The 21,675-nt window shown below is 47.0% G+C and overlaps 1 protein-coding gene across 1 annotated transcript in view; it reads left to right on the plus strand.

The window, feature by feature from the left end:
- Positions 1–8,984, plus strand: part of LOC121276017 (stress response protein NST1-like) — a 164,696-nt gene extending 155,712 nt beyond the window's left edge. The window contains exons 7-10 of the mRNA XM_041183963.1: positions 3,862–4,110; positions 4,765–4,890; positions 6,216–6,264; positions 7,216–8,984. Of these exons, the coding sequence (XP_041039897.1) occupies positions 3,862–4,110; positions 4,765–4,890; positions 6,216–6,264; positions 7,216–7,487 (696 nt within the window). The 3' untranslated portion in view covers positions 7,488–8,984. The remainder of the gene's footprint in view (positions 1–3,861; positions 4,111–4,764; positions 4,891–6,215; positions 6,265–7,215) is intronic.
- The last annotated feature ends 12,691 nt before the right edge of the window (positions 8,985–21,675 follow it).

Below are 21,675 nucleotides of genomic sequence, written 5' to 3' on the forward strand. Positions count from 1 at the left end.
GTCACTGTTTTCCAAGCGCTCAGCTATTAAATCTTTTTAATGGATTCTAGAATTTTCCCCACTACCGACGTCAGGCTGACTGGTCTATAATTCCCTGTTTTCTCTCTGCCTCCCTTTTTAAATAGTGGTGTTACATTAGCTACCCTCCAATCTGCAGGAATTGTTGCAGAGTCTATAGAATCTTGGAAGATGATCACCAATGCTTCCACTATTTCTAGGGCTACTTCCTTAAGTATTCTGGGATGTAGATTATCAGGCCCTGGGGATTTATCAGCCTTCAATCCCAACAATTTCCCTAACACCATTTCCCTACTAATACTGATTTCTTTCAGTTCCTCCCACTCACAAAACCCTGTGTTCTCCAACATTTCTGGTATGTTATTTGTGTTCTCCTTTGTGAAGACAGAACCAAAGCATGTATTTAGTTGGCCAACCACTTCTTTGTTCCCCATTATAAATTCCCCTGTTTCTAACTGTAAGGGACCTACATTTGTCTTCACCAATCTTCTTCTCTTCGTTTACCTATAGAAACTTTTACAGTCAGTATTTATGTTCTCTACAAGCTTACTCTCAAACTCTATCTCCCCCTTCTTAATCAATCCCTTGGTCCTCCTTTACTGAATTCTAAACTGCTCCCAATCCTCTGTTTTTTCTGGCCAATTTGTGTGCCTCTTCCTTGGATCTAATACTATCTCTAATTTCCCTTGTAAGCCATGGTTTGGCCACCTTTCCTGTTTTACTTTTGCTCCAGACAGGAATAAACAATTGTTGCAGTTAACCCATGTGCTCTTTGAATGTTTGCCATTGCCTATCCACTGTCATTCCTCCACTGTTGCTGGGTCAAAATCCTGGAATTCCCTTCCTAACAGCACTTGTGGGCGTACCTATAACATATGGACTGCAGCGGTTCAAGAAGGCAGTTTACCACCACCTTCTCAAGGACAACTAAGGATGGGCAATAAATTCTGGCCCAGCTAGCAAAGCCCAAATCACATGAATGAATAAAAAAAAAGTCTATATTTAGATAACCAGGGAGAGGGCAGAGAGGGCAAGACTTTGCTCAGGGGGATTTTTTACTGTAGTATGTTTCCAGTTCAGTGAGAAAGAAGGCATTGCTAGACTCGGTTCTTGAGAATGAGGTGGACAAATTAGATTACATGTCAGGAGGAGAACATTTTGGGGACAGTGATCATTTTATCACAAGGTTTAGGCCAACTGTGGAAGGAAAAAGAGCAGCCCAGAGTGAGTATAGTTAAATTGGGGAAAGCCAACTTCAATGGGGTAAGGACGTACCTGGTGGAATAGATTGGAGCCAAAGGCTGGCAGGAAAAACGGTAGCTGATCAATGGGCCATCTGCAAAGAGGAGATGGTGCAGGCAAGTGTAACGCCTCGAAAGGGAAAGGTAGGACAAATAAAGCCAGAGCTTCATAGATGACAAAAGAGGAAGGGTTTGAAATTGATAAGGAGGTGGTATTGGATAAGCTGTCTGTACTTTAAGTTGATAAGGCATTAGGAGGGGGTGAGATGCATCCAGGGATACTGAGGGGAGTGAGAGTGGAAATTGCAGAGGCACTGGCCATAATTTTCCAGTTCTCCTTAGACTTGGGGATGATACCAGAGGACTGGAGAATTGCAAATGTTACACCCTTGCTCATAAAAGGGTGTTAAGATAAGCCCAGCAACTGCAGGCCAGTCAGTTTAACTTTGGTGGTGGGGTAACTTTTAGAAACAATAATTTGGACAAAATTGATAGTCAAATGGACAAATGCAAATCAATTGAGGAAAGCCAGCTTGGATTTCTTAATGGAAAATCTTGAGAGTTGACAAGAGCAATGCAGTTGTTGTGGTGTACATGGACTTCCAAAAGGTGTGTGTGAATTATGAGGAGGGTAGCAGAGATTTTCAAAGGGACAGAGACAAGATGGTGGAATGGGCAGGCAGGCAGCGGATGAAGTTCCACGTGGAGAAATGCGAAGTGATTCATTTTGGTATGAGGAACATGGAGAGACAATATAAAGTAAAGGGGAGAACTCTAAAGGGGGTGCAGGAGCATAGGGAACCTGGGTGTATATGTGCATGAATCATTGAAGGCGGCAGGACAGGTCGAGAAAATGGTTAATAAAGCACACAGTATCTTGGGTTTTGTTAATAAGAGCATAGAGTACAAAGGCAAGGAGATTATGTTGAACTTATATAGGACACTAGGTTGGTTTCAGCTGGACCATTACATCCAGTTCTGGGCAATGTGCTTTAGAATCATAGAATATTTACAGTATAGAAAGGGGTTATTTGGCCTGTGTGTCTGTGCTGACTCTCTGCAGGCGCAGTTCACCTAATGCCACACTCTTGCCTTTTCCCGGCATACCTGCAAATGTTTTCTTGTGATTAAGTTCTCTTTTGAAAGCCACCGCTGAATTTGCCTCCACCATAGTCTCAGGAAAAGGAGGGGAAGAAATTGGAGCGAGTGCAGAAAAGATTCACAAGGATGGTTCCAGGGATGAGGAACTTCAGTTACCAAGATAGATCAGAGAAATTAGGATTGTTTTTCTTTGAGATGAGCAGATTGAGGGGAGATTTGAAAGAGGTGTTCAAAATCATGAGGGATCTGGATAGAGTGGATAGGGAGAAGCTGTTCCCACTTGAGAAAGGATCAAGAATGAGAGGGCACAGACTTGAAGAAATTGGTAAAAGAAGCAAAAGTGACATGAGGAAAAGCTTTTTCATGCAGTGAGTGGTTAAGGTCTGGAATGCACTGCCCGAGAATGCAGGGCAGGCAGTTTCAATCGAGGCATTCAAAAGGGAATTAGGCTGTTATCTAAAGAGGAAGAATGTGTGGGATACCTGGGAGAAGGCAGGAGAATGGCACTCGGTGAATTGCACCTTCAGAGAGCCAGTGCAAACATGATGGTCCAGGTGATCCCCTCGTGAACTGTAACAATTCTATGATTCTGTGAAGTACTTCATGCACCAGTAATGCACCAGAGCTTGCAGCTGAGCTTCTCCCCTCTCTTCAGTTAAAACTGTACATAGCACTGAACCACAGACAAAAACACTGTCCCACTGTTAGCGTCTGACCCATAAGAAGATAAGTAAGGCATATAGCCCACCAAACCAGTTCATCTGTTCAATAAAGTCATGGCTGATCCACCTCAATGGCACCTGTCCCTATTACCAGTGTTCCCTTAGTGTCCAAATACACATCAGTCTCGGCTTTGAAAATGCTCACCGATTCATATCCAGGTGGGATAGAGAATTCTTAACCCTATCTCCCTATCTCAGTTTTCTCATCCCAGGAATCGCTGTTTTCTGTGTAAAATGAATCAACCTCGAGTCTGTGGGATGAGATGTTCAACTGAGGCTGTCGTCTTTCTTGGGTGAACATCGAGCGGTTTAAAGAAGAAAAGGGCCCTGGTTCCCTGGCCATCTATCCCATTGTGGTAATTTATAGCCGAAGTCCATGAAGCAGGACTGTTGGCATTTCCTCTTCTTTAGAAAGATACAGTTGGTTATATAACCTGAAAGGCACCACTCTACATTAGGTGTGGGGCAGGCAAGGAGACAGGCCTCCCACAGCTAGTCCGGGGATTGAACTTGCCTCGTTGGTGTCATTCTGGACCATGCTCTCGCCAACTGAGCTAACTGACCCCCCCCACGTGCTGGGGATAGCATAAAGCAACTATTCTTTGTTATGCAGGAGCTCAGATCTGTTTCCCTTCCCTCCCAGCTGGGATGTCTAGCCGCCTGTCTCAACGTGGTGTCAATGCCTTACCCGGACTGTGCGCAGTTAAAGGATTTATGCTGATTTACAAAAAAAAAATACTGAAAAGTTTGAACTAATGTCGGGTCTCTTCTGCTTGCAGAAAGTTTTATCAAAGAAAGAAAGTTGTAGCGATGGAGAGGAGGATGACGAAGAAGTGAGTGGAAATGTTAAACGTGGTCTTGATCTGTCACCTGAGAAAGGGGCCTCGGCGTACAAAAATCAGAGTTCCGAAAGAGCTAACAGTAGGAATGAGGATAGTGTGAAAGTGACTGCTAAAGACAGGAAAGCGAAGAGGGATAGAGTGGGTGAGGATGAGAACATGGCCGATAAATCTGTGTATAATTCCGAGGTAAGGACTTGGGCTTTGCAGCACTCCAGATGATGGAGAGTTACCTGCGGTGGCTTTAGGGAGAAGGGCTAAGGGGTCTGAAAATTTCCCCTCTGTTTTTTTGGGGGCGCCATGGTGTTGGGCAGCTTGCAACCTCCTCTCGGGAGCTGGTGTCCCTCTCGCTTAACATCTCTGCAGTGCGTCTGAGAGCCTGGAGCACGGGAAGGCCATTGGATCTATCACGCTGACTCCGCCTAAATCACACATTGGACTTGTTCAAAACTCACTCCCTTGCCTTCGCCTCCTTCCCCCCACCCTCGCATGCCCGCCGTCCACTCCACCCCTCCTCTCTACAAATATGGCCAGTTTATTTCCTTTTGCCGCCTTTCCCGTTGTCCTCCTGGTAACTTGATTGTGTTTTGAGTGAGAAAGGTTTCTCCTGTCATCCCTTCGTGCTGTTACAGTCCTGATTAGTGATGCTTTAATGGAGGTGGTTCTGTCCCTGGTTCCTGGCACCCTTGTTCCTGTTAAACTACCAAAATATTTAGGAAGGGAAAAGGGAACCAGCTCCTCTGTTTGTCTTGCTTATGCTGGGATTTGGAGGAGTGGGAGTGCGTGTGCGGTTTCTGGGCTGGTGGAATAAGTTTCTGTTGACACTGTCTGCTCTTCTTGCAGGATGAGCTGGACATGAACAGTTCTTTTGTTTCAAAAGCTGTCAACCAGATAAAACGTAAAATGAATATAAAGCCTAAAGCTGAGAGGAAAGAGAACGAGAAAAAGAGAGGTGAAAAGAAACTAGAGGTGAGGAAGCTTCTGACCATTGCTGCATGAGTTCGACCCGCTAAACTGTTAACTCTACACCGGCGGGTGGCTGCTTATTGCCCATCTGATGGCACAGGCTCTTGGGGACTGGCAAAAACACCAACTTGTATTTATGTTGCATCTTTAAAAAAAAAAATGTAAAATCGTCTCCAGGCACCTGACAGGAGCGCACAATCAGATAAAATTTGATACTGATGAACAGAGAGATTCAGGCAATGACCAAAAGCTTGGTCAAAGAGAGAGGATTTTAAAGAGCTTTTGAAAGGAGAGAGAGAGAGAGAGAGGCTCAAGGAGAATTATTCCGGCGTTTGAGTCCGAGAGGGCTGCCGATAATGGAAGAATTGAAATCAGGATTAACAAGAGGCTGGATTTGGAGGAGCACAAAGACCTTGGAGGGTTTTTTTTTTGATTTATTCGTTCATGGGATGTGGGTGTCGCTGGCTAGGCCAGCATTTATTGCCCGTCTCAAATTGCCCTCAAGAAGATGGTGGTGAGCTGCTGCCTTGAACCGCTTCGGGCCATGTGTTGTAGGAGCACCCTAGGGCTTGTGGGGATTTCAGATGAATAGAATGGAGGAACAAGGTCACAAAAATAAGGATGAACATTTTAAAATTGAAGCATCACCAGACAGGGAGTCAACGTAGGTCAGCAGGGACGAGTGAATGGGCCTTCATGCAAGGTAGGACACTGGGCAGCAGGTTTTTGGATAAGCTGCAGTTTATGGCAACTGTTTTCCCCGTGTCTGTGTGTCTGTGTGTGTGTGCGCCTCCCAAAACTCATGATCACTACCATCTAGAAGTAGTTCCCCTCCAAGTCACTCTCACCATCCTGACTTGGAAATATGTCACTGTTCTTTTACTGTTGCTGGGTCAAAATCCTGGAACACTCTCTCTGACAGCACTGAGGACTGCAGCAGTTCAAGAAGATGGTGGGGCAATTAAGGATGGACATTAAATGCTGGCCCAGCCAGCGAAGCCCACATCCCATGATTGAATAAAAAAAAGTGGTGACCTCTCCATTGTTTAACATCCGTCTCCTGGAGCTGATCAAAGGCCCTGAAAGGTTAACACCCTCTCTCTCCACAGATCCTTGCGTGACTTGCTGTGTGTTTCCACTTTCTGTTTTTAACCCTCTCTCTGGCACTATTTGCTGTTCTGGGATTTCACTGGGTCCAGAGTGACATTTCCCTACATCAGTGGCTGTGTCAAGTAATTCATTGTCCAATGTTCTTTACACCTTTCACGGTAACAAAGTGCAAGATGTGTGATCATGTTTTAATTACTTGTTATTTCTCTCCTTGTCAGCAAACTGCAGATTCGAACGCCTTGAATGAGAAGATTTTAGAATTAGCAGGTAAGCTGAAGCCATGGTTGGGAACCAGTTAGTGTGGACATGTGGTCTCAATCTTGGATCACTGTTAATCGAGAGGATCTTTGTGTACTTAGTGAAGATCATTGACACAGAGTCCTGAGGAAGGATGTGAAGGTTCAGTTACACAAGAAAGGAGGTCTGAAGATTCACTGACACTGGGAGAGAGGGAGTAGGGGGTGTGAAGATTCGTTGACACTGGGAGAGAGGGAGAAGCGGGTGTGAAGATTCATTGACACTGGGAGAGAGGGAGAAGCGGGTGTGAAGATTCATTGACACTGGGAGAGAGGGAGAAGCGGGTGTTAAGATTCATTGACAGAGAGAGAGCCAAGGGCATCTGAAGGTTCACTGACACTGGGAGAGAGGGAGAAGGGGTTGTGAAGATTCATTGACAGAGAGAGGGGGAGAAGGGGGTGTGAAGATTCATTGACACTGGGAGAGAGGGAGAAGCAGGTGTGAAGATTCATTGACACTGGGAGAGAGGGAGAAGGGGATGTGAAGATTCATTGACAGAGAGAGAGGGCAAAGGACACCTGAAGATTCACTGACACTGGGAGAGAGGGAGAAGGGGTCTGAAGATTCACTGACACTAGGAAAGAGGAAGAAGTGGGTGTGAAGATTCACTGACACAGAGAGAGGGAGAAGGGGGTGTGAAGATTCACTGACACTGAGAGAGAGGGAGACGTGGGTGTGAAGATTCACTGACACTCGGAGATTCCCAGGGTGGGGGGGGGAAACGGGGAAGGAATGTGATTGAAGATCCACTAACACTGGATGAGATCACTGCAGGGAGAGGTCTTACATGAAGATTCAGTGACATCCAGAGAACATGATGTGAAGGTTTGGCTGTTTAAATGCTCAGCAGATGAGTAAATATACCCGATTGCTGTGAATAGGTGCTTCAGAGAGTGATTGGAAAACCCTTTTTCCAAACAGATAGTGACTGTGAAGCTGTCTTATTGGAAGGAGTAGATTTGATGCAATTTGAAGCTGGATCTTCATCTGAGAGAAATTCACAGAACTGCTTGATGTTTATTCAGGAAATTCAGGCAAAGAATTGCCCCCTCTTGTCCCTGACACTACTGTCCATGTCTATATTTGGGTACTTTAAGTCCCCATTAAAAGTAATCTATAATTTTTTGCACCTCTCTGTAATTTCCTTGCATATTTGTTCCTTTACATCCTTCCCACTAGCTGGTGGCCTATAGTGGAGCAATGTAATGCACCTTTTTTACCCCTTAGCTCTAGCCAAATCGATTCCGTCCTTGACCCCTCTGGGACATCCTCTTTATCCAGCACGCAATGCTCTCCTTAATCAATAGCATTACACCTCCCCCTTTCCTGTTTGTCCTGAACCCCTTGTATCCAGGAATATTTAACACTCAGTCCCGCCCTCCTTTGACCTAGGTCTGTGTTACAGCCACAACATTCTACATGGCAATCTGTGCCTTGGACTCACCAGTCTTTTGGTGCATTCACATACATGCATAGTAACCCTGATTAGACACAATTACTTTCTTCCTTAGTTTGACTCCACCTAGAAACTTCACTATTCCGGATTCTCATGCCATCTGTTTCTCTCGGTATTCTGTGCCCGACAGTATTCCTCTGATATTTTCTCCTGGTTCCCACACCCCTGCCAAGTTAGCTTACAACCCCTTCCCAAGGGCACCAGCCAAAAGCCCCGCAAGGAACTCGGTTCCAGCTCTATTTAAGTGTAACCCATCCAGCTTATACTGGCCCCATCTCACCCAGAGCCAGTCCCAATGTCTCAGGAATCTAAAGCCCTCCCTCCTGCATCATATTTACATCCACACACCCACCTGCTTTATTCTCTTATTTCTGTACTGACTTACGCAAGATACAGGGAGTAATCTGGAGATTTCTTCTTTTGAAATCCTGCTTGCTAATTTCCCTAAATTCTGACTGCAGGACCACCTCCCTCTTTCTGCCTATGTCATTTGTACAAATGCGGACCATGACTGCTGTCTGTTTACCCTGCCCCCTCCGGGTTCTCTGCAACCACTCAGTGACCCTGGCACCAGCAAAGCAACATACCATCCTGGATTCATGTTTGTGTTCGGAGAAACACCAGCCTATTCCCCAAGCTGTCAAATCTCCTAAACTATATTGCCCTTCCAGTCTTCCTTGTGCACTCTGTACAGCAAAGCCACTTGTGGTTCCTTGGACTCGGACTTGGCTCTGGCTGCACTCCCCAGATGAACCATCACTCTTATCAGCGTTCAGAACTGAATACAGGTTGGAGTGGAATGCACCCAAGGGATTCCTGCACTATGCCTGTTTCTACTTCACTATCTGGTGGTTTCTTTTTTCCCCTCTCCCTGCATACTCTTAATCTGTGGGCTGACCACATCTATAAATGTGCTATCCACAAAGTTTTCAACTTTACAGATGCACGGCAGTGACTCCAGCTGCTGCGCAAGTTCAAAACCCAGAGCTCAGTTCGCTGCAACTGATGACACTTGCTGCACAAACGTTTATACAGGACATAGGAAGTGTCCTGGAATTCCCACGTTGCACAGGATGTGCACTCGAGAGGTTGGAGCCACCCTGCCATTTCACTGTTAATAATCTTGCTGCTTCTAATAAATTTTACTCCTACGAGTAACTCTTAGACAATGCTAATAAACCTTACTAATAGTTAATACATTTTACCAGTATGAATAAACTTTACTTCAATGAAAGATAAGACTTATCTGTTTATTCCCTATTTAGATAAACTAAATAGGGGGATACACCCCAGCCAATCACCTATCGCCTTGTGATGTCACACCTTGATTATTTTTCTTTCCGAAATGCTGATTCTGACTGGCAGTGGTGGCTGGTTATTCATATTCCCATTCCTGGGGTCTCCTTCTCCACACTGTTCATATTCCCATTCCTGGGGTCTCCTTATCCACACTGTTCATATTCCCATTCCTGGGGTCTCCTTATCCACACTGTTCATATTCCCATTCCCGGTCTCTCCTTCTCCACACTGTTCATATTCCAATTCCCGGTCTCTCCTTATCCACACTGTTCATATTCCCATTCCTGGTCTCTCCTTCTCCACACTGTTCATATTCCCATTCCTGGGGTCTCCTTATCCACACTGTTCATATTCCCATTCCTGGGGTCTCCTTATCCACACTGTTCATATTCCCATTCCCGGGGTCTCCTTCTCCACACTGTTCATATTCTCATTCTCGGGGTCTCCTTCTCCACACTGTTCATATTCCCATTCCCGGTCTATCCTTCTCCACACGGTTCATATTCCCATTCCCGGGTCTCTCCTTATCCACACTGTTCATATTCCCATTCCCGGTCTCTCCTTATCCACACTGTTCATATTCCCATTCCCGGGTCTCTCCTTATCCACACTGTTCATATTCCCATTCCCGGATCTCTCCTTATCCACACTGTTCATATTCCCATTCGCGGTCTCTCCTTATTCACACTGTTCATATTCCCATTCCCGGTCTATCCTTCTCCACACTGTTCATATTCCCATTCCGGGGGTCTCCTTATCCACACTGTTCATATTCCCATTCCCAGGTGTATCCTTCTCCACACTGTTCATGTTCCCATTCCCAGGTCTATCCTTCTCCACACTGTTCATATTCCCATTCCCGGGTCTATCCTTCTCCACATTGTTCATATTCCCATTCCCGGTCTCTCCTTATCCACACTGTTCATGTTCCCATTCCCGGGTCTATCCTTCTCCACACTGTTCATATTCCCATTCCCAGGTCTATCCTTCTCCACACTGTTCATGTTCCCATTCCCGGGTCTATCTCCACACTGTTCATATTCCCATTCCGGGGGTCTCCTTATCCACACTGTTCATATTCCCATTCCCAGTTCTATCCTTCTCCACACTGTTCATATTCCCATTCCCAGGTCTCTCCTTCTCCACACTGTTCATATTCCCATTCCTGGTCTCTCCTTCTCCACACTGTTCATATTCCCATTCCCGGTCTCTCCTTATCCACACTGTTCATGTTCCCATTCCCGGGTCTATCCTTCTCCACACTGTTCATATTCACATTCCCGGTCTCTCCTTATCCACACTGTTCATATTCCCATTCCGGGTCTCTCCTTCTCCACACTGTTCATATTCCCATTCCCAGGTCTATCCTTCTCCACACTTTATATTCCCATTCCCAGGTCTATCCTTCTCCACACTGTTCATATTCCCATTCACGGTCTCTCCTTATCCACACTGTTCATATTCCCATTCCCGGTCTATCCTTCTTCACACTGTTCATATTCCCATTGCCGGGTCTATCCTTCTCCACACTGTTCATATTCCCATTCCCGGTCTATCCTTCTCCACACTGTTCATATTCCCATTCTGGGTCTCTCCTTCTCCACACTGTTCATATTCCCATTCCCAGTCTCTCCTTCTCCACACTGTTCATATTCCCATTCCCGGTCTATCCTTCTCCACACTGTTCATATTCCCATTCCCGGTCTCTCCTCCACACTGTTCATATTCCCATTCCTGGTCTCTCCTTCTCCACACTGTTCATATTCCCATTCCCGGTCTCTCCTTCTCCACACTGTTCATATTCCCATTCCCAGTCTATCCTTCTCCACACTGTTCATATTCCCATTCCCAGGTCTATCCTTCTCCACACTGTTCATATTCCCATTCCCAGGTCTCTCCTTCTCCACACTGTTCATATTCCCATTCCTGGTCTCTCCTTCTCCACACTGTTCATATTCCCATTCCCGGTCTCTCCTCCTCCACACTGTTCATATTCCCATTCCCGGTCTCTCCTTCTCCACACTGTTCATATTCCCATTCCCGGTCTATCCTTCTCCACACTGTTCATATTCCCATTCCCGGGTCAATCCTTCTCCACACTGTTCATATTCCCAGTCCCGGTCTATCCTTCTCAACGCTGTTCATATTCCCGATCCGGTCTCTCCTCCACACTGTTAATATCCCTGCTACCGGTCTCGCTTTTTCTGTGCTGTTTATATGCACACTCCTGGTTTCGCCTTATCCACGCTCCTGCGCTCTCCTTATAGAGTCATATCGGTCTACAGCACAGAAAAAAGCCCTTCAGCCCATCGAGTTTGTGCCGGTCAAACAAGAACTTAACTATTCTAATCCCATTTTCCAGCACTAGGCCCATAGCCTTGTATGCTATAGCATTGCAAGTGCACATCCAAATACTATTTAAATGTTATGAGGGTTTCTGCCTCCACCACCCTTTCAGGCAGTGAGTTCCAGATTCTCACCACCCTCTGGGTGAAAAAATTATTTCTCACATCCCCTCTAAACCTCCTGCCCCTTACCTTTAATCAATGCCCCCTGGTTATTGATCCCTCCATCAAGAGGAAAAGTTCTTTCCTGTCTACCCCATCTATGCCCCTCGTAATTTTATATACCTCAATCATGTCCCCCCTCAATCTCCTCTGCTCCAGGGAAAATAAGCCCAGTCTATCCCATCTCTCCTCATAACTAAAACTCTCCAGCCCAGGCAACATCCTGGTAAATCATCTCTACACTCTCTCTCGTGCAATCACATTCTTCCTATAATGCGGATTCCAGAACTGCACGCAGTACTCTAGCTGTGGCCTAACCAGCATTTTATACAGTTCCAGCATAACCTCCCAGCTCTTATATTCTATGCCTCGGCTAATAAAGGCAAGTATCCCATATGCCTTCTTAACCACCTTATCTACCTGACCCGCTACCTTAAGGGACCGGTGGACATGCACACCAATCCCTCTGATCCTCAATACTTCCCAGGGTCCTACCATTCATCGTGTATTCCTGTGCCTTGTTTGTCCTGCCCAAGTGCATCACCTGACACTTATCCAGATTAAATTCCATTTGCCACTTATCAACTTATCTGACCAGCCCCTCTATATCCTGCTGTAATCTAAGGCTATCCTCCTCACTATTTACCACCCCACCAATTTTCGTGTCATCCGTCAAATTAACGATCACCCATAGAACCATAGAAAAGTTACAGCACAGAAGGAGGCCATTCGGCCCATCTTGTCCACGCCAGCCTGAGGACACCCAGATGCCCTTTCTAATCCCACCTTCCTGCACTCAGCTCATAGCCCTGCAACTTTCAGCACTTAAGGTGCAGATCCAGGTACTTTTTAAAAGAGTTTAAAGTTTCTGCCTCTACCACCAACCTGGGCAGCGAATTCCAGACACCCACTACCCTCTGTGTAAAAACGTTCCTCCTCATGGCCCCCCTACACCTTCTGCCACTTATTTTGAATCTATGTGCCCTGTTTCTAGAAGTCTCCACCAAGGGAAACAATTTTATCCTGTCCACTCTATCTATTCCCCTCATAATTTTGTACACCTCAATCAAGTCACCTCTCAGTCTTCTTTGTTCTAAGGAAAATAACCCCAACCTATCCAATATCTCCTCGTAGCTACACTTTTCTAACCCTGGCAGCATTCTTGTAAACCTCCTCTGCACTCTCTCCAGAGCTATTACATCCTTCCTGTAATGTGGTGGCCTGAACTGCACACAATATTCCAGTTGTGGCCTCACCAGTGTTTTATACAATTCCAACATTATATCCTTACTTTTATATTCTATACCTCTGCCAATGAAGGAGAGCATTCCATATGCCTTCTTTACAACCTTGTCTACTTGAACTGCTGCTTTCAGGGACCTGTGTGCTTGTACACCAAGATCTCTCACTTCATCTACCCCTCTTAGTATATTCCTATTTATTGTGTAATCCCTGTAACTGTTTGACCTCCCGAAATGTATGACCTCACACTTCTCGATGTTAAAATCCATCTGCTACTTTACCGCCCATTCCACCAACCCATCTATATTGTTTTGGAGATTATGGCTATCCTCTGCACTATCCACTACTCGGCCAATCTTTGTGTCACCTGCAAATTTCCCAATCGTGCCCCCCACATTCACGTCCAGATCGTTAATATATAACCCAAACAGCAAGGGTCCCAACACTGAGCCCTGTGGAATACCACTTGAGACAACTTTCCATTCGCAAGGGCATCCATCGACCATTACCCTTTGTTTCCTGTTACAAATGCAACCTTTTATCCAGTTTGCCACATTACCCTGAATCCCATGGGCTTTTACTTTGCTGATCAATCTGCCATGTGGGACCTTGTCAATTGCCTTGCCAAAATCCATGTACACATCATCCACTGCACTACCTTCATCAACCCTTCTTGTCACTTTCTCAAAGAATTCAATCAAATTTGTGAGGCAAGACATTCCTTTAACAAATCCATGCTGACCATCCCTGACTAGTCCATGCCTTTCCACATGACAGTTAATCCTTTCTCTCAGGATTGATTCTACTAATTTGCTCACCACTTAAGTAAGACTAACTGGCCTATAATTGTTTGGCATTTCCTTTGATCCCTTTTTAAACCCTCATACATTGAAGTCTAAATCATTTACATATACCACAAACAGCAAGGGACCCAACACCGATCCTTGTGGAACCCCACTGGACACAGGCATCCAGTCACAAAAACACCCCTCGACCATCACCCTTTGCTTCCTGCCACTCAGCCAATTCTGGATCCAATTTGCCAAATTGCCTTGGATCTTATGGGTTCTTAACCTTCGTTATCAGTCTCCCATATGGGATCTTATCAAAAGCCTTGCTGAGGTCCAAGTAGACTACGTAAAATGCATTGCCCTCATCCACACATCTGGTCACCTCTTCGAAAAATTCAAGCAAATTGTTCAGGCATGAACTCCCCTTAACAAAACTATGCTGACTGTCCTTGATTAATCGCTGACTCTCCAAGTGTAGATTAATTCTGTCCCTCAGAATTGCTTCCAATAGATTCCCCACCACCGAGGCGTTGTTTATACCCTACTCCCGATCTCTCCTGCTCTGCCATGTTTATATCCCCACTCCCGGTCTCGTCTGTTCAGTGCTGTTTATATCCCCGCTCCCAGTCATGTCTCCTCCACACTGTTTATATCCCCGCTCCCAGTCATGTCTCCTCCATGCTGTTTATATCCCCGCTCCCAGTCATGTCTCCTCCACACTGTTTATATCCCTCTCCCAGTCATGTCTCCTCCACGCTGTTTATATCCCTCTCCCAGTCATGTCTCCTCCACACTGTTTATATCCCTCTCCCAGTCATGTCTCCTCCACGCTGTTTATATCCCCGCTCCCAGTCATGTCTCCTCCACACTGTTTATATCCCCGCTCCCAGTCATGTCTCCTCCACACTGTTTATATCCCCGCTCCCAGTCATGTCTCCTCCACGCTGTTTATATCCCCGCTCCCAGTCATGTCTCCTCCACGCTGTTTATATCCCCGCTCCCAGTCATGTCTCCTCCACGCTGTTTATATCCCTCTCCCAGTCATGTCTCCTCCACACTGTTTATATCCCTGCTCCCTGTCATGTCTCCTCCACACTGTTTATATCCCTCTCCCAGTCATGTCTCCTCCACACTGTTTATATCCCTCTCCCAGTCATGTCTCCTCCACACTGTTTATATCCCTGCTCCCTGTCATGTCTCCTCCACACTGTTTATATCCCTGTTCCCAGTCATGTCTCCTCCACGCTGTTTATATCCCTCTCCCGATCATGTCTCCTCCACACTGTTTATATTCCCTCTCCCAGTCATGTCTCCTCCACACTGTTTATATCCCTCTCCCAGTCATGTCTCCTCCACACTGTTTATATCCCCTGTCCCAGTCATGTCTCCTCCACACTGTTTATATCCCCTGTCACGATCATGTCTCCTCCACACTGTTTATATCCCTCTCCCAGTCATGTCTCCTCCACACTGTTTATATCCCCACTCCTGGTCATGTCTCCTCCACACTGTTTATATCCCCACTCCTGGTCATGTCTCCTCCACGCTGTTTATATCCCCACTCCCAGTCATGTCTCCTCCACGCTGTTTATATCCCTCTCCCGATCATGTCTCCTCCACGCTGTTTATATCCCTCTCCCAGTCATGCCTCCTCCACACTGTTTATATCCCTCTCCCAGTCATGTCTCCTCCACACTGTTTATATCCCCACTCCTGGTCATGTCTCCTCCACACTGTTTATATCCCCACTCCTGGTCATGTCTCCTCCACGCTGTTTATATCCCTCTCCCAGTCATGTCTCCTCCACACTGTTTATATCCCTCTCCTGGTCATGTCTCCTCCACACTGTTTATATCCCCACTCCAGGTCATGTCTCCTCCACACTGTTTATATCCCTCTCCCAGTCATGTCTCCTCCACACTGTTTATATCCCCACTCCCAGTCATGTCTCCTCCACACTGTTTATATCCCCACTCCCAGTCATGTCTCCTCCACACTGTTTATATCCCTCTCCTGGTCATGTCTCCTCCACACTGTTTATATCCCCACTCCTGGTCATGTCTCCTCCACGCTGTTTATATCCCCACTCCTGGTCATGTCTCCTCCACACTGTTTATATCCCTCTCCCAGTCATGTCTCCTCCACACTGTTTATATACCCGCTCCCAGTCATGTCTCCTCCACACTGTTTATATCCCTCTCCCAGTCATGTCTCCTCCACACTGTTTATATCCCTCTCCCAGTCATGTCTACTCCACACTGTTTATATCCCCACTCCTGGTCATGTCTCCTCCACACTGTTTATATCCCTCTCCCAGTCATGTCTCCTCCACACTGTTTATATCCCCACTCCCAGTCATGTCTCCTCCACACTGTTTATATCCCTCTCTTGGTCATGTCTCCTCCACACTGTTTATATCCCCACTCCTGGTGATGTCTCCTCCACACTGTTTATATCCCCACTCCTGGTCATGTCTCCTCCACGCTGTTTATATTCCCGCTCCCAGTCATGTCTCCACACTGTTTATATCCCCGCTCCCAGTCATGTCTCCTCCACACTGTTTATATCCCTCTCCTGGTCATGTCTCCTCCACACTGTTTATATCCCTCTCCCAGTCATGTCTCCTCCACACTGTTTATATACCCGCTCCCAGTCATGTCTCCTCCACACTGTTTATATCCCTCTCCCAGTCATGTCTCCTCCACACTGTTTATATCCCTCTCCCAGTCATGTCTACTCCACACTGTTTATATCCCTCTCCCAGTCATGTCTCCTCCACACTGTTTATATCCCTCTCCCAGTCATGTCTCCTCCACACTGTTTATATCCCTCTCCCAGTCATGTCTCCTCCACACTGTTTATATCCCTCTCCCAGTCATGTCTCCTCCACACTGTTTATATCCCCGCTCCCAGTCATGTCTCCTCCACACTGTTTATATCCCTCTCCCGATCATGTCTCCTCCACACTGTTTATATCCCTCTCACGATCATGTCTCCTCCACACTGTTTATATCCCTCTCACGATCATGTCTCCTCCACACTGTTTATATCCCTCTCACGATCATGTCTCCTCCACACTGTTTATATCCCTCTCCCGGTCATGTCTCCTCCACACTGTTTATATCCCCGCTCCCGGTCATGTCTCCTCCACACTGTTTATATCCCTCTCCCAGTCATGTCTCCTCCACGCTGTTTATATCCCTCTCCCAGTCATGTCTACTCCACACTGTTTATATCCCTCTCCCAGTCATGTCTCCTCCACACTGTTTATATCCCTCTCCCAGTCATGTCTCCTCCACACTGTTTATATCCCTCTCCCAGTCATGTCTCCTCCACACTGTTTATATCCCTCTCCCAGTCATGTCTCCTCCACACTGTTTGTATCCCTCTCCCGGTCATGTCTCCTCCACACTGTTTATATCCCTCTCACGATCATGTCTCCTCCACACTGTTTATATCCCTCTCACGATCATGTCTCCTCCACACTGTTTATATCCCTCTCACGATCATGTCTCCTCCACACTGTTTATATCCCTCTCCCAGTCATGTCTCCTCCACACTGTTTATATCCCCGCTCCCGATCATGTCTCCTCCACACTGTTTATATCCCTCTCCCAGTCATGTCTCCTCCACACTGTTTATATCCCTCTCCCGCTCATGTCTCCTCCACACTGTTTATATCCCTCTCACGTTCATGTCTCCTCCACACTGTTTATATCCCTCTCCCGGTCATGTCTCCTCCACACTGTTTATATCCCTCTCACGATCCTGTCTCCTCCACACTGTTTATATCCCTCTCCCAGTCATGTCTCCTCCACACTGTTTATATCCCTCTCCCGATCATGTCTCCTCCACACTGTTTATATCCCTCTCCCAGTCATGTCTCCTCCACACTGTTTATATCCCCACTCCCAGTCATGTCTCCTCCACACTGTTTATATCCCCTGTCCCAGTCATGTCTCCTCCACACTGCTTATATCCCCCTCCCAGTCATGTCTCCTCCACACTGTTTATATCCCTCTCCCAGTCATGTCTCCTCCACACTGTTTATATCCCTCTCCCAATCATGTCTCCTCCACACTGTTTATATCCCTCTCCCAGTCATGTCTCCTCCACACTGTTTATATCCCTCTCCCAGTCATGTCTCCTCCACACTGTTTATATCCCTCTCCCAGTCATGTCTCCTCCACACTGTTTATATCCCTCTCCCAGTCATGTCTCCTCCACACTGTTTATATCCCTCTCCCAGTCATGTCTCCTCCACACTGTTTATATCCTCACTCCCAGTCATGTCTCCTCCACACTGTTTATATCCCCGCTCCCAGTCATGTCTCCTCCACACTGTTTATATCCCGCTCCCAGTCATGTCTCCTCCACACTGTTTATATCCCTCTCCCAGTCATGTCTCCTCCACACTGTTTATATCCCTCTCCCTTTCATGTCTCCTCCACACTGTTTATATCCCCTGTCCCAGTCATGTCTCCTCCACACTGTTTATATCCCTCTCCCAGTCATGTCTCCTCCACGCTGTTTATATCCCTCTCCCAGTCATGTCTCCTCCACACTGTTTATATCCCTCTCCCAGTCATGTCTCCTCCACACTGTTTATATCCCTCTCCCGATCATGTCTCCTCCACACTGTTTATATCCCTCTCCCAGTCATGTCTCCTCCACACTGTTTATATCCCTCTCCCGGTCATGTCTCCTCCACGCTGTTTATATCCCCGCTCCCAGTCATGTCTCCTCCACGCTGTTTATATCCCCGCTCCTGGTCATGTCTCCTCCACACTGTTTATATCCCCACTCCCAGTCATGTCTCCTCCACACTGTTTATATCCCTCTCCCAGTCATGTCTCCTCCACACTGTTTATATCCCTCTCCCAGTCATGTCTCCTCCACACTGTTTATATCCCCGCTCCCAGTCATGTCTCCTCCACACTGTTTATATCCCCACTCCCAGTCATGTCTCCTCCACACTGTTTATATCCCCTGTCCCAGTCATGTCTCCTCCACACTGTTTATATCCCTCTCCCAGTCATGTCTCCTCCACACTGTTTATATCCCTCTCCCAGTCATGTCTCCTCCACACTGTTTATATCCCGCTCACAGTCGTGTCTCCTCCACACTGTTTATATCCCTCTCCCAGTCATGTCTCCTCCACACTGTTTATATCCCTCTCCCAGTCATGTCTCCTCCACACTGTTTATATCCCTCTCCCAGTCATGTCTCCTCCACACTGTTTATATCCCCACTCCCAGTCATGTCTCCTCCACACTGTTTATATCCCTATCCCAGTCATGTCTCCTCCACACTGTTTATATCCCTCTCCCGATCATGTCTCCTCCACACTGTTTATATCCCTCTCCCGATCATGTCTCCTCCACACTGTTTATATCCCTCTCCCAGTCATGTCTCCTCCACACTGTTTATATCCCCGCTCCCGGTCATGTCTCCTCCACACTGTTTATATCCCTCTCCCAGTCATGTCTCCTCCACGCTGTTTATATCCCCGCTCCCAGTCATGTCTCCTCCACACTGTTTATATCCCTCTCCCAGTCATGTCTCCTCCACACTGTTTATATCCCTCTCCCAGTCATGTCTCCTCCACGCTGTTTATATCCCCGCTCCCAGTCATGTCTCCTCCACACTGTTTATATCCCTCTCCCAGTCATGTCTCCTCCACACTGTTTATATCCCTCTCCCAGTCATGTCTCCTCCACACTGTTTATATCCCCACTCCCAGTCATGTCTCCTCCACACTGTTTATATCCCCGCTCCCGGTCATGTCTCCTCCACACTGTTTATATCCCTCTCCCAGTCATGTCTCCTCCACACTGTTTATATCCCTCTCCCAGTCATGTCTCCTCCACACTGTTTATATCCCTCTCACGATCATGTCTCCTCCACACTGTTTATATCCCTCTCCCAGTCATGTCTCCTCCACACTGTTTATATCCCTCTCCTGGTCATGTCTCCTCCACACTGTTTATATCCCTCTCACGATCATGTCTCCTCCACACTGTTTATATCCCTCTCCCGATCATGTCTCCTCCACACTGTTTATATCCCCGCTCCCAGTCATGTCTCCTCCACACTGTTTATATCCCTCTCCCAGTCATGTCTCCTCCACACTGTTTATATCCCTCTCCCAGTCATGTCTCCTCCACACTGTTTATATCCCTCTCCCAGTCATGTCTCCTCCACACTGTTTATATCCCTCTCCCAGTCATGTCTCCTCCACACTGTTTATATCCCTCTCCCAGTCATGTCTCCTCCACACTGTTTATATCCCTCTCCCAGTCATGTCTCCTCCACACTGTTTATATCCCTCTCCCAGTCATGTCTCCTCCACACTGTTTATATCCCTCTCCCAGTCATGTCTCCTCCACACTGTTTATATCCCTCTCCCAGTCATGTCTCCTCCACACTGTTTATATCCCTCTCCCAGTCATGTCTCCTCCACACTGTTTATATCCCTCTCCCAGTCATGTCTCCTCCACACTGTTTATATCCCTCTCCCAGTCATGTCTCCTCCACACTGTTTATATCCCTCTCCCAGTCATGTCTCCTCCACACTGTTTATATCCCTCTCCCAGTCATGTCTCCTCCACACTGTTTATATCCCTCTCCCAGTCATGTCTCCTCCACACTGTTTATATCCCTCTCCCAGTCATGTCTCCTCCACACTGTTTATATCCCGCTCCCAGTCATGTCTCCTCCACACTGTTTATATCCCGCTCCCAGTCATGTCTCCTCCACACTGTTTATATCCCTCTCCCAGTCATGTCTCCTCCACACTGTTTATATCCCTCTCCCGATCATGTCTCCTCCACACTGTTTATATCCCTCTCCCAGTCATGTCTCCTCCACACTGTTTATATCCCTCTCCCAGTCATGTCTCCTCCACACTGTTTATATCCCTCTCCCAGTCATGTCTCCTCCACACTGTTTATATCCCTCTCCCAGTCATGTCTCCTCCACACTGTTTATATCCCTCTCCCAGTCATGTCTCCTCCACACTGTTTATATCCCCGCTCCCAGTCATGTCTCCTCCACACTGTTTATATCCCTCTCCCAGTCATGTCTCCTCCACACTGTTTATATCCCTCTCCCAGTCATGTCTCCTCCACACTGTTTATATCCCTCTCCCAGTCATGTCTCCTCCACACTGTTTATATCCCCTCTCCCAGTCATGTCTCCTCCACACTGTTTATATCCCTCTCCCAGTCATGTCTCCTCCACACTGTTTATATCCCTCTCCCAGTCATGTCTCCTCCACACTGTTTATATCCCTGTCCCAGTCATGTCTCCTCCACACTGTTTATATCCCGCTCCCAGTCATGTCTCCTCCACACTGTTTATATCCCTGCTCCCAGTCATGTCTCCTCCACACTGTTTATATCCCTCTCCCGATCATGTCTCCTCCACACTGTTTATATCCCTCTCCCAGTCATGTCTCCTCCACACTGTTTATATCCCCGCTCCCAGTCATGTCTCCTCCACACTGTTTATATCCCCGCTCACAGTCATGTCTCCTCCACACTGTTTATATCCTCTGTCCCAGTCATGTCTCCTCCACGCTGTTTATATCCCTCTCCCAGTCATGTCTCCTCCACACTGTTTATATCCCTCTCCCAGTCATGTCTCCTCCACACTGTTTATATCCCGCTCACAGTCGTGTCTCCTCCACACTGTTTATATCCCTCTCCCAGTCATGTCTCCTACACACTGTTTATATCCCTCTCCCAGTCATGTCTCCTCCACACTGTTTATATCCCTCTCCCAGTCATGTCTCCTCCACACTGTTTATATCCCCACTCCCAGTCATGTCTCCTCCACACTGTTTATATCCCTCTCCCAGTCATGTCTCCTCCACACTGTTTATATCCCTCTCCCAGTCATGTCTCCTCCACACTGTTTATATCCCTCTCCCGATCATGTCTCCTCCACACTGTTTATATCCCTCTCCCGATCATGTCTCCTCCACACTGTTTATATCCCTCTCCCAGTCATGTCTCCTCCACACTGTTTATATCCCGCTCCCGGTCATGTCTCCTCCACACTGTTTATATCCCTCTCCCAGTCA

Source organism: Carcharodon carcharias, chromosome 1 (assembly GCF_017639515.1).
Source record: "Carcharodon carcharias isolate sCarCar2 chromosome 1, sCarCar2.pri, whole genome shotgun sequence".
Taxonomy (NCBI): Eukaryota; Metazoa; Chordata; class Chondrichthyes; order Lamniformes; family Lamnidae; genus Carcharodon; species Carcharodon carcharias.